Raw genomic sequence first — 13,546 nt, 5'->3', positions numbered from 1 at the left:
TGGAAAATTCACAGAGAGTCTGGATTATGTACATTGTGTTTTCTTTAAAATTTTTGACTATGAAGGAGCTAAGTACAGAGAGACATTTCATTCTATGGGCTGCCAAATGGAACCAAAACGGATATCATGAGGGTATGACTTCAGAATTTGGGTCTAAGGATATGATGCTTTGGAAAGGGTCTTCTTTTGTTTTCACAGAGGACCAGACCCTGTGGATTGCATCTATCCCGATATGGTATGATAGACCACGCCCTCCTAAAAGGTTGTTGTGAACATCTTCAGAAAATTGCTTCGCTCAACTGCCAACTGAGATGAAACTAGCACACAGGTTATACCATGAAAGACCTAATTAACGACGCCCCCATTCAGCAGGAAGCAGTTTGGAGAGAAAAAACTGCGCCCATGTTTCCAAAATATTGTTTATAAATGTTCTTTTACATTTAAAGGGGGATATGATATAGGTATGAATAATTTGCAATGGTATGGATTTTACAGTCAATTTTGTTATATGTATATGTATTTCTGATCTTGATTAAGGTATTGTGATTGTGTAGTTCATTTAAAAATGTAATGTATAATTAAGAAATATAGGTTAATGGTTAATCATCAATAATAGTCAATCTTGTAATCATGTTAGTTAGATTTTCTAGATATATAGAGATACATTTCAGTTAGATAGACATTCTTCATATCTTTCAAAGACTGCAGAATATGGCATTTAATGTTTTAATAACTTAGGACTTTTCATGACAATGAGACATATCTGCTCCTGGTGGCACCAATCTACTTTGAGAGGAAGATGGGCATCGAAGAGGATCCTTATGGAGTTGGATAGCCATTTGGGCAAGAAACTGCTCTTGCCTGGACTGTTGCATAAAATGGACACAGAGAACCCGCAGAGAGAGGACTGCTAAACTTGCCTAAAGGTGAGATGGTCTTTCGGGGTTCATGACTCATGAAAGAGTCTGCGAGACATTCTGCAGGACACAGCAGATAGTGACTGAACTGTCTTTGGAATTTCCTGCTTCGTGGAAATGTCTGCTGGATACTTTGGGCCTGAAGGCTGAAGATGGATGCCCCAAAGGTACAAAAGAACTTTGGGTAACTGTCCAGGCAGCAAGATGTCTCTGTCATTTCTAGAGTTTTCTTATTTCTTGTTTACTTAGGTAGTATTATATCCTTCTGGAGTCTTTGATGGAGTTAAAGAATAAATAGATAGTTATAGTTTTCCTTAGTTATGATAAAAGATAAAATAGATATAAATATTGTAACTGTAATTCTTGCTTGATAACTGTTTTGCTATATGTAATTTTACTATGTTAAAGTTAAAGCCTTTCTTTTTTGTTTAAACAGAAAAAGGGGAAATGATGTGGGAGTAATTTCTTATTAATAAAGAAACTGCCTAGACCCATTTGATAGGCCAACCCTTAGGTAGGCGGAATAAACAGAACGGAATGCTGGGAGAAAGAAGCTGAGTCAGGGAGTCGCCATGATTCTCCCACTCCAGACAGACGCAGGTTAAGATCATTCCTGGTAAGCCAGCTCGTGGGCTACACAGATTAATAGAAATGGGTTAGATCAATATGTAAAAGCTAGCCAATAAGAAACTGAAACTAATGGGTCAGGCAGTGTTTAAAAGAATACAGTTTCTGTATAATTATTTCGGGTAAAGCTAGCCATGCGGGCGGCCGCGTGCCAGGGACGCAGCCCTGCCGCTCGTAACACAACAGGTCTCTTAGGGAGTTTCCAAAGAGGCTTAAGTGAACAGAGAAGACCCACTCTGAATGTGGGTGGCACCATGCCATGGGTTGGGGTGCCAGACTCAACAAAAAAGGTTTAAGAGAGAGACAGACAGACAGAGACAGACAGATCCACTAGCAATCACTTCTGCCTGCTGTCTGACTGTAGATGTAATATGACCACCCGTGTGCTTCCCCACCATGGCAGACGGTACCCACTTTAAACCATGAGCTAACATAAACTCTTTAAGCATCTTTTGTCAGGAGCTTTGCCTCGTTACTAAGAAAAGAAATGAATACAGCGGCTCTCTCTTGCTCCCAGACATCCCCAGGCCCTAGTCAGTCACTCCTCCCGTGAACGACACTCAAGGAGAAGATCCATGCTCCACTGGATGTTGGGGGTTGCCAGGGCCTGCTGGAGTGTTCAGCTCCCCGGGCCCCAACCCTCCCTACTGGTCAGCTGCCCACCCCCAACTCATCACTTACCTCAGAGGATTTAGGGGGCTGAGGCAGCACTTTCTCCAGGTTCTGTTCAAGCCACCTGAGCAGCCACAGGCTGGGTCTGCAGAAGGGTCAGAGGTCAGAAAATGGAGTAGCCTGAAATGAGCTACCTTACTGCCCACTGGGCCTAGGCCTGGCCAGCCGTCTACAGCGGGAGCAAAGAGCCAGCAGTCTAGGAATGAGTGAGTGAAGGGGTAAATGGAAGGAGGGGTTGGGACAGAAGACATAAGTCTGGGTTTCTTGTGGAAATCACAAAGCGGTTCTTCAGGCTGACACTGGACATGACAGCCTGAAAACTTAAGTGACTAGCGACAGGTACTAATAGAGGACTTTATATAAAGTCCTAGGTTTCTAGCCTTGGGCTTTATTTTTTTTTTTAATTTTTTATTTGGTTTGCTTTTGAGACAGAGTCCAGTTACAAAGCCCCAACTAGGTTCAAATTTATGATTCCCCAATCTCAGCCTCCCCAGTTCTGGAGTTAAAGGTTACAGGTGTGTGCCCTAGTGTCCGGATTGGTTTGTGACTTTATTATTATTATTATTTTTGTTTTTTGAGTCAGGGTTTCTCTGTATATTCTTGGCTGTCCTGGAACTCACTCTGTAGATCAGGCTGGCCTTGAACTCACATCCACCTGCCTCTGCCTCCGGAGTGCAGGGATTAAAGGCATGAACCACCACCACCCATCTGTGACTTTAAACACAGGAGGCTCTGCAGTTACACCAGTCAGAGGTGGCTAAAGTGGACAGAACCCCTCCCAAGCAGGCTCCCCAATGTGTCATTGTCCCCATCTGACCTGACACCCTCACTGATAAGGCAGCTAGCTTCTTTTGAGAGGTCCTAAACTATGAGGCTGAGACAACCAAGTAGCATATTCTGTATTGTGGTCCAAGTCCTGTTTGCAGACACCACATAAGCCCAAACTCCCAGAAGGCTGTGTCCACAGAGCTTATCCACGCCTGTTTCCTTCTCAGAGGTGGCCCAGCGCAGGGTCTCCAGCAAGCAACAGAAAGCACAGGCAGCGTGGTGTTTATACCACCCCATGCTACAGACAGGGGTTAAAAAGAGGGAAGAGGCTAGGCATGGTGGCACACACCTTTTTTTTTTTTTTCTCGAGACAAGGTCTGTCTGTGTAACTCCTGTGGCTGTCCTGGAACTCACTCTGTAGACCAGGCTGGCTTCAAACTCGCAGAGACCCACCTTCCTCTGCCTCCTGAATACTGGAATTAAAGGTGTCCCAGCTCTCGGGAGGCAGAGACAGGCAGATCTCTGTGAGTTTGAGGTCAGCCTGGTCTACAAAGCTAGTTCAAGACCAGCCAAGGTTACACAGAGAAACCCTGTCTCAACCCTCCTCCCCTATGAAAAAGAAGAAGGAGGAAGAGGAGGAGGAGGAGGAGGAGGAGGAGGAAGAGGAGAGAAAGAACATTCTTCAGGTCACACGGGAGGTAACAATAGACCTTGCTTCTGACCCCAAGGCTCTCAGCTCTGCGCACACTGCTTGGCCCACTATAGACAAGAGTGACACTTGCTAACAATGACTTACTCAGTATTGTGAGCCCTGGAAGCTTCGTCTGAACCATCTGCAGACCCTACAGAGTCAGGAAGTAAAGGACAGTGGGGCAGGATGAGAAAAGATTGATCAGTGGGTACAAAGCTGCACTCCAGACAGCATTGTCAGGAGTCCTGGCTGCGCAGGGGGCCGATACAGACAATATCTCAAAATCTACAGAAGGGATCACGTGGGGAACCAAACAGTGCCAGCAGCCATTAAAATGCACGAGGTTGTGTTTTACATCTCAGTTAAAACAATAAATTAACAAATTGAAAACATCCATGAAGCCGATGGAGAAAGAGGAAGGAAGGAAGGAAAAAAAGGGAGAGGAGAGAGAGGGAAAGAGAAGAGAGTGAGAGGAGACGAAGAAAAAAGATGAAGAAGGGGGAGGGGAAGAGGGGAAAAGAGAGAGCAACCATAATTTCATCAAGAGCAAACACTGCCTGAAACCCCACGTCAGCCCGAAGCAGCACTGAAACCGCTCAAATCAGGCCACTCAATGCCAGTGGATGGGCTGCTCCCATGGACCATGCAATTCTCCCTACTCCCTATCCCGGTACCCTCCTAGGGCTCCCACCTTTGGAAGGGCATTCTACCTTTTGGTCTCACCTGATTCCCCGGTGCCACAGGGCCCCGGAATCTGTACTCCAGCCTGCTGAGACAGACAGACATTACAGGGAGTACAAGGAACAGCTTCCCCGGCCCCACAACCCTCTGCTGACCCCTCCTCCACCCGCAGGTCACCGGCCCTTGTACCTGATCTGGGTCTTCCACTCCAGCAATCAGGTTCTTGCTGCTGTAGACAGGCTGTGGAACGACCTTCTCCAGGCCCTTCCAGAACCAGGTCAGCACCCAAGAGCTGGGGCTGCCAAGGGATAGAAACACCACCGCTATCAATTCCCACACCATCTGAGTGGCAGTCCATATATCCCAAAGGACTTGACATAAATCAAGCTACTATCCCCACATGGTGAGTCTTTCAAACCTCGCTTCCTCTCTGGAAAGCACAGGGTACCCTCCAGTCCCTAGCCAAGCAGGTGAGGGAGAATTTCGGAGCCTGCCCTCCAGTTGCTTCAAACAGCCCAGCCTCTCTCCATACCCCAACTAGCTTGCTGCTGCCAGCATCCTCACATCTGGTCCTCTCTCTGGAGGCAGAGGCTGAGGCTAATCTGATCATGTGAGGATCCCGAGTCACTGCCTTTCGTTAGCCCCAGCCCAATATGTGTTTTGTTGAACAATCTGGACTAAAATGGCTAAGCGTCAGGAACGTGGGCTTCACTGGGAAATCGGCAGCTCCAGTTGCCTGAAGTCACCCCAGCACTGAAATCATTCTGGCCCCCCAATATTACTGTGGCCTTCCCTCTCTTGCCCGCCATCCCTATTGTACTCAGAGCACCCCCAGCTTCCATGAAAGCTCCCCCAGTCAGTCCCTGATGCTCTGGGCCTCTATTGAATGGCCAGGGACTCTTGCATGCCAGTGGCTCCCTGAAGGGGCAGTTGGGAGGAGAGAGGGTGATATGGTACCTGTTCACCTTGGCAACAGCCACCTGGGCCTGAGGGGTAGACTGAGAAGGGTCAGTTTCCTGGACCTCTGGCAAAAAAAAAAAAAAAAAAAAAAGAATGTCTCATATTTCAAATGTGGACCCGAGAGAGGCCTATCTTTTCCTTGCTGGGGAGATCAAGTCAGAGGCAGGACAGAAAGAGGCCACAAAGGAATTAGAGCTGAAAAGCACCCAGGAGCCAACTCCAAGGTTTCACGGAGCCTTCACTCCATCGGAGAGCTACTGATAGGCTCTGAGAGGAAACCCCAACCCCCTGCTCAGCCAGCCTGGGTCCCAGCACTCACCTTGAAGGCTAGGACCAGCCTCAGCCACACCTTCCTCTTCCATTGGCTCCTCAGGTGGCTGTGGGGTTCAAACAGGACCTGTAAGTCTTGATGAGGCTGCCTGGTGCAGAAAGCACAGCCTCTGGTTCACCCCAGGGACCTGCAGCCCCCAAAGTTGAATGACTCATTTCAGGATCATCTCTGTAAGTCCTGCTGGCCTCTCCCCTACCCAGGACCCTTCCTTCCTCACACCACAGGGGCTCAGCACCCAGGCTGGGGCCTTATCTCCCAGCCTCATATCCCCCACTCAGTGGCCTGAGAAGAGGGAGGAACCATAGGACAGACTTGGAGAACAGGGGTCAGATGTGCTCCCCCGTCAGGCCTCTTCCTCCCAGTGCCCAAACTTTCCTTCTTGCCACTGCTATTCACCTCCCTCCTGTTCCTGCAGCCTCCTCTACTCCTGCACACCGTGTGCAGCTATAGACAGCCCTGCATGGGCATCCATGCAGACAGCCACAGCTGTATACCCATACCTGAGCCCGGAGGACAGTGGGCAGCAAAGAGACACACTTCTGGGCCTCTGGAAAAGAGTCCCATACTCCATACCTGGTCTCCCAAGAGGCCCATTCCTCTCTAAAGTCACATTTATGTCTATGTACATATAGACATGATCATGCATATCACATTGTTGTGCATATAACGGTGATATGTATGCATGCATACATATACAAAACAAGTGTATCCATACTAACACACTTGTATCTACCTACATGTAGACATGTCAGCAATACAACTATATTCATATACACATATGCATACACACTTGTACATAGACATGTCGGAGTACATACACATTAACACATGCACATGCAGACACATTTGCATGTGTATAAATACAGAAATTTGCATATACACATACATGTATGTGCTCAATCACATAAACAGGCATTTGTACAATTATGGAAGCATGCGTATATACACGTGTATACATATACAAATATACACACATCTGAAATATACACGCGTATACACGTGGCATATAAAATATGTTTGTATACAGGGATGTGCAAATGTAAGAACAGACACGTGCCAGGTGGTGGTGGCACAAGCCTTTAATTCCAGTACTGGGAGGGCAGAGACAGCTGGATATCTGTGAGTTCAAGGCCAGCCTGGTCTACAGAGGGAGTTCCAAGACAGGCTTCAAAGCTACAGAAAAACTCTACCTCAAAAAAAAACAAAAAAGAAAAAGAAACAAAAACAAAGAACAGACACAGAAATGTGTATGCACAAACATATAAGCTCATACTCAGAAATATGCACATACACATGGAATCGTGTGCACAGAAAAAACCATGCATGAATATGCATACAAATATACACACATAGGCATGCAGACCCAAATCTGAAATACCCAAGTGTGCCCACAGAATGCCATCATGAATAAACCATAAGCACATACACACGTACACACATACACACTCTATTGCCGGTTCCTAAACACACTCTGCACTCTCCCACGGGCAACCTTTCTTCTTCCAGAAATACCTTGCCTCAGCATCTCCCCAGTTAAAACTCCCCCACCAGTCTCTGTGCCTAAACACGCCCCACCAGCCTCCAATTTTGGAGGTTAAATGACCGTTGTCTATGAGTTCCCGTAAACTCTAAGAGCAGTGTTGGAGCTCGCTCCCTTAGTAGCCCTTTCTCCTAGTAGAAGGAGCTCATAGGTACTTGTCTATAGACTCCCAGGGACAATGCCTGTTTGATTCTTTATGCCTTTTGCTCTAAGCACAGGATCTCACATCAATTAGAAGCTAAATGAAATTTGCTTCATTAAGCTGCTGAATTAATTGTCATCAGGCCCCTGAAGGGATGAGATGCCGAACTGGCAAGTTTTTGATACGCTTGAAGGAACATGCTAGAAAAATGTTTCTCAATATGTGGTATATGGGCCAGTGCCGGTGCAAACTGCTAACTGGTCCATGGTGGTTGAACAGTTGGAATTAAAAATGAAGGGCTGGTTGAGATGCTTTTATGGGTAAGGGTGCTTGCTGTCTGCTGAGGACACGTCCCTCAAAGAGTTGTCCTCTGACTCTGCACATAAATGGAATAAATTTTTAAAAATCGGCCAGGCAGTGGTGGCACACACCTTTAATCCCAGCAGTCAGGAGGCAGAGGCAGGCAGATCTCTATGAGCTTGAGGCCAGCCTGTTCTATAAGAACTAGTTCCAGGACAGCCTGGGCTACACAGAGAAACCCTGTCTTGAAAAAAAAAATTTTTTTTTTGAAAATCTGTGTCAAGTCCCAAAGTGTATGTACTCAGTGGAACACTAATCTTGTTTAAAATTAGTTAGTTAGTTAGTGAATTGATTGGTTTGTTAGTTAACTATTGATTTTACGAGACAAAGTTTCTCTGTGTAGACCAGGCTGGCCTAGAACTCAGAGAATTGCCTCACTCTGCCTCCCAAGTGCTGGGATTAAAGGTATATGCCACCACTGCTCAGCTCTTTAATTTTTTTAATTATTTATTTCTTAAAAATATTTATTTATTTATTATGTATACAATATTCTGTCTGTGTATATGCCTGAAGGCCCGAAGAGGGCACCAGACCTCATTACAGATGGTTGTGAGCCACCATGTGGTTGCTGAAAATTGAACTCAGGACCTTTGGATAAGCAGGCAATGCTCTTAACCTCTGAACCATCTCTCCAGCCCCCTAATCATTTATTTTTTAAGATAATATAATTACTACACTTGTCCCTTCTTTTTCCTCCCTTTAAACTCTCCCATAAACCCCTCCTTTCTCTTTTTCAAATCTATAGCCTCTTTATTTATTAATTGTTGTTATATACATAGTGTGTATACAAATATATTTCTAAATACATAAATGCAACCTGCTCAATCTGTAAATGTTACTTGTATGTATGTTTTCAGGGCTGGCCATTTGGTATTGGATACTCAATTGATGTTCTTCGCTGGGGGAGACTATTTCTTCTGCTTTCGTTACCTGTAGTTCTTGTGTTGCCTACTTTAGCATATCCATTGCTGTTATCCTTGGAACACTAATGTTAAAAGGTACTTGGAAAATAAAATACTGTTTAAGAGGCCAGAGAGATAGCTCAGTGGTTAAGAATACTTGCTGCTTGCAGAGGACTCGTTTTCCCACCTGTTAGGCAGTCACTACTATCCTCAAGGAATCTGATGCCCTCTTCTGGCCTCTTTGGTCACTGCACTCATGAGAGCACACACACACACACACACACACACACACAGTTATATATAATATTTAAAACAAATCTTTAAAAATGCTGGGTTTTTTTGTTTTTTTTCTTTTTTCTTTTTTTTTTTAAATGCTGTTTTTAAAAACCTATATTAATTTCCTACTTCCTAAACTGAGAAAGTCTTCCTACAAAATAAATAGCAGCTGAAGGAAGTGATGTGATTCTATTCTGGAGCTATTTCTGGATCTCCTTAGGAACTGGTAATAAACAGACCAGAGTCTAGAGTGTCTCAGTCTACTTCAAACTCCAGAGACTGACAGCCACAGCCGCAGGACATTTATAGCCTATTGCTTGTTTTTGTAAATAGAGAATGTATGTGTATATGATGTATGTACCATGTACATATTTAGAGAACAACTTTGGGTGTCAGTCCTTGCCTTTCGCCTTGCTTTGAGATGTGTTAGCCAGATTAGCTGGGACATGGGCCTCCGAGGATTCTCCTCTCTGCTCCCAACTCTCTGGGGAAGTGCTGGGACAACATATGTTCATTCAACTGCACCCAGATTTCACCTAGGTTCTGGGGATTTGAACTCAGGTCCTCATGGTAAATGCTTTTGCCCTCTGAGCCATTTCTCCAGTCTCACAAGTAAAGTGTATCAGCATACAGCCATGCTTGTGTCGCTAAAAGTGAGTTCCAGGATAGCCAAGGCTACACAGAGAATCCTTGTCTCAAAAACCAATAACTAACTTACTTACTAACTAAGAGCACTGACTGCTCTTCTAGAGGACCCGGGTTCAATTCCCAGCACCCACATTGGCAGCTCACAACTCGTTACCTATTCTGCCCAGCTGTGTTCATACTGTAGCTGGCAGGGCTGAGCCGCCTAAGACACCTTTCACAGAAACAGCTGTGAGCAAACTTATCCACTCTCTGTGGCCTGAGTAGCCTCATTGAGATGTGCACTGAGCCAGTGACCACAAGGCCTGCTGGCTCCTGCTTTCTTTCTTTTCTTTTCTTTTAATATTTATTTATTTATTATGTATACAATATTCTGTCTGTGTGTATGCCTGCAGGCCAGAAGAGGGCACCAGACCTCATTACAGATGATTGAGCCACCATGTGGTTGCTGGGAATTGAACTCAGGACCTTTGGAAGAGCAGGCAATGCTCTTAACCACTGAGCCATCTCTCCATCTCTCCAGCCCTCCCGCTTTCTTTCTTGAGCAGCCCATGGGGATCAGGTGGTCCAGGCTGTGAGTCCCTGAGCAGCAAGACCAGCCTGCCCTTGCCCCCTCTCCCCTCACCAGGGTCGGGGTCTCTGGCACATCCTCTTCAGGGGCTATTTCGGGTTCTGGCTCTGGTTCCTGCTCCAGCTGAGGCTCTGGTTCAGGTTCTGGCTTTGCCTCAGGCTCCAGCTCTTCTGGCTCTGGTTCTGCTTCCTCCTTAGTCTTCTGAGGGGTCTCTGGAGGCTGAGGCAGCACCTTCTGGACCCAGCCCAACATACTGGTGCCTGCAATGGACAAAAAAACTGCTTAGTTTTTTAAAAGCAAGGCAAGCAGGCAAGGTGGGGAGACTGGGCCATGGCGTCCACCCAGTAGGTGTAAAGTCCGAATCCACGTTGGGCGCCAGATGTGGAAGGGGTAAACTCACAAATCAGAATCCTCTGCTTGAACGGAGAATAGAAACCGAATCCCACAACCAGAAAGAGAGCAGACACACGCTCTACATCAGCATGTATAGTGTAAGAGGCCACGCCCTAGTGGGCGGGTAACCACGGGCTGTAAGACGGCCACTTTGTGGGTCGCATATGCCCTTTACCACAGCTTATCTTTAAAAATATTTCTGCAGGGCTGGAGAGATGGCTCAGCGGTTAAGAGCATTGCCTGCTCTTCCAAAGGTCCTGAGTTCAATTCCTAGCAACCACATGGTGGCTCACAACCATCTGTAAAGAAGTCTGGTGCCCTCTTCTGGCCTGCAGGCATACACACAACAGAATATAGTATACATAATAAATAAATAAATATATATTTAAAAAGTAAAAATAAATAAATAAATGAAAATATTTCTGCAGTATGGCTGGAGAGATGGTGCCATGGTTAAGAGTCCCAGAGGACCCACATTTAGTTCCCAGCATCCACAGCAGGCAACTCACAGACACCTGTAACCTCAGTTACGGGAGATCCAATATTTTCTTCTGGCCTCTGTGAGCATCCACGCATACATGAAATATGTACACACGTACACATTAAAAATAAATCTTCAAAAGAGTTTCTTTTATGAGCAGCCCTCTTTCCACCCCAGCCCCAGAAATGCTTATCTGCTTCTTGCCCCTGCAGTCTGAATTCCAGAATATAGAATTCCGGATATAGAAATCCCAGAATTTCTATATCATATGTTGCCTTTGAGCATGATTTCTTTCATTTAACATACACATCTGAGATTCTTCTGTGTAAGTGTTACTGGCACTGTTGTTCTCTTGCGACACTACAACTCCCAGCGTTCCCCTGGGGACACATTTCCCAGAAGCTTTTGCATTCCCCGTTAAAAAGCGGGGGCCACCACGAGCCCCCTCTCTCTTTCTCTCTCTCTCCTCCTTTCTTCCCTTCTCTTCCCCGCCTTCCCTACCGTGTCTGCACGCCCCCCTTCCTGTTTGTTGCCCCTCCTCCATTAAAGTGCACCCACGTGGGACCGCCGCGTGTCTGTGTCTTTTCCTCGCGTAACCGTCTCTACTGTCTAACCCGCAGAAATTAAGAACAATAGGCACTAATTCATTTATTTCTATTATGGAGTAGTATTCTGTGGTATGGATTTTGCACACTTTACTTATCCATTTCCAAGCTGCGGGAATAATGGTTCAAATAAAGCATTCAAAAATTAAAAATATTTCTGCAATGTTATCAGAGGCTAGCTATTAGAAAGAATCTGAGCGCTCATCATGTGAGCCTGCATTAAGTAGTAATGCCGCCGATAGCGGGGGTGTGGAAACGCTGGAAAGGAAGAAGCGCATTCATTTGAACAGAAGATGTGAATGCTCTAACATTGTCATGAGCAGATCAGTTCAACTCCTCTCACCTCTGTGTGCCTGTCTGTAAAGTGGGGGCACTGCAGCCAGGCATGGTGGTACTTAGACTCCAGTACTTGAGCCGGGGAAGGCAGAAGGATCAGCAGTTCAAGGTCAGCCTGAATAAAACCAAGTGACCTTGATAGTCCCTACCTTGTGAGCAGAGTGTGAGAATAAAGTCTATTAAGAGTGAGTTCCAGGACAACCAAGACTACATAGAGAAACCCTGTCTTGAAACACTAACAAATTGATGTTGTGGAAAATTATTTTAAGCTGTGTTACTTTTGTTTATGCTGTGGAACATTTGTTTTAATGATGCAAAGATGTGTTGCATTCTTTCATGTTGCTTTTGTTTAACTCTATGACACTGTGATTGTTTGCCTGTCTAAAACACCTGATGAGCTAATGAAGCGCTGAACAGCCAAGAGCAAGGCAGGAGAAAGGATAGGCAGGGCTGGCAGGCAGAGAGAATAAATAGGAGAAATATGGAAGGAGCAAGGTAGAACAAGGAGAGGAGGACATCAGGGGCCAGCCATCCAGCTACATAGCAAGTTGCCAAGAAAGAAGTAAAGTGACGTATACAGGAATAGAGAAAGAGAAAAGCCCAGAGGCCAAAGATAGATGGGATAATTTAATATAAAAAAAAAAAAGCTGGCCTCTATGGAACAGAGCTTAAGCTGCAGAGTCAGCTCAGCCTACGGTAAAGTGGTGGGGGCCAGATACAACCCCTGGGTTCTAGTTCCCTGCTGGTTCGAGGGTGTGGACACAGCGACTTCCTCCCGAGGTCACAAGTGTGGGATGGTAGAAAGCACAGACCCCAGCTAACTATCAGCAGCCGGGGAACCAGACCTGAGGAAAGCCCTCCTCAAAGCCTGGCTACCACACCCCTCTGACAACACTCATTCTTCCTACCATCTTGCCCTCCCCTACTCCCTGTAAGGAGGATAGCCATCCTCAGACTAATAAAATTGTCTAAGGTTGACTCTGGTCAAGACACGTTTACTCTCAAATCTGCTTGGACCCTGACTGCTTTCTTTTGTCCTCTGCTGGAGGACCAGTGGGCAACAATCCTGGCTTGCATTTCTGAACTGTCTGGAAATTACTCGAGAAGAGGCCTCCTAGGCCAATTTTCTGGATGGGAATTTGGAGGCCCATCTTGCTGCCCTCCAACTTTAAAGAGCGAGGCTGAGGCAGGAAGATGACCTAGGGCTAGCCACCCAGGCTTCTGTCGAACCGCCAGCATTCTGAGAATCTTCTGAGGAGCTAGAGAAAACACAGATTCCTAGGCTCCCCCAAACCATAGTGGGACCTTAAGTCTTCATTTCTCAGGCTGCCCTGAAGCTACCAAAGTCTAAATCACGGGAGGTGGCATTACAGCTCTCCCATCTGGTCTACTTCATCTCCTCAATGCCCTGCTAGAAGCTGAGCATGGGGACCCCCCCACCAAGGAGTCCTACTGAGCCCCCACTTCATTCTGAGTTACCTGTTCAGATGTCAGCTGCTAGCAGGTATTGCAGTCTAGGTGCCCCTGAAGCTGGCCCCTCAGACACAGCCAGGATTAATTGGCGCTAGATGGGCCGAGCGCAAAGGATTAACATGTGCAGAAAGGGGGGCAGGGCTCGTGCCAGGGGAGCCAGCAACAACCCCCAAGT

General features: G+C 46.2%; 1 protein-coding gene across 2 annotated transcripts in view; it reads right to left on the bottom strand.

Annotated features, from left to right (window-relative positions):
* The window catches only part of Cngb1 (cyclic nucleotide gated channel subunit beta 1), a 63,219-nt gene extending 52,884 nt beyond the window's left edge, over positions 1-10,335 (bottom strand). For both annotated transcript variants that reach the window (XM_041650407.1, XM_041650408.1), the window contains exons 1-7: positions 10,138-10,335; positions 5,636-5,693; positions 5,314-5,380; positions 4,546-4,654; positions 4,399-4,441; positions 3,781-3,826; positions 2,226-2,301 (exon numbers count right to left, since the gene is read on the bottom strand). In XM_041650407.1, the coding sequence (XP_041506341.1) occupies positions 2,226-2,301; positions 3,781-3,826; positions 4,399-4,441; positions 4,546-4,654; positions 5,314-5,380; positions 5,636-5,693; positions 10,138-10,335 (597 nt within the window). The remainder of the gene's footprint in view (positions 1-2,225; positions 2,302-3,780; positions 3,827-4,398; positions 4,442-4,545; positions 4,655-5,313; positions 5,381-5,635; positions 5,694-10,137) is intronic.
* Between the last annotated feature and the right edge of the window lie 3,211 nt (positions 10,336-13,546).

Source organism: Microtus oregoni, unplaced genomic scaffold, assembly GCF_018167655.1.
Source record: "Microtus oregoni isolate MIOR12 unplaced genomic scaffold, Mior012 000004F_ref0000308, whole genome shotgun sequence".
In the NCBI taxonomy this organism is placed as follows: domain Eukaryota; kingdom Metazoa; phylum Chordata; class Mammalia; order Rodentia; family Cricetidae; genus Microtus; species Microtus oregoni.
The sequence above is the reverse complement of the archived record's forward strand: the minus strand, read 5'-3'. Positions and strand labels throughout refer to the sequence as shown.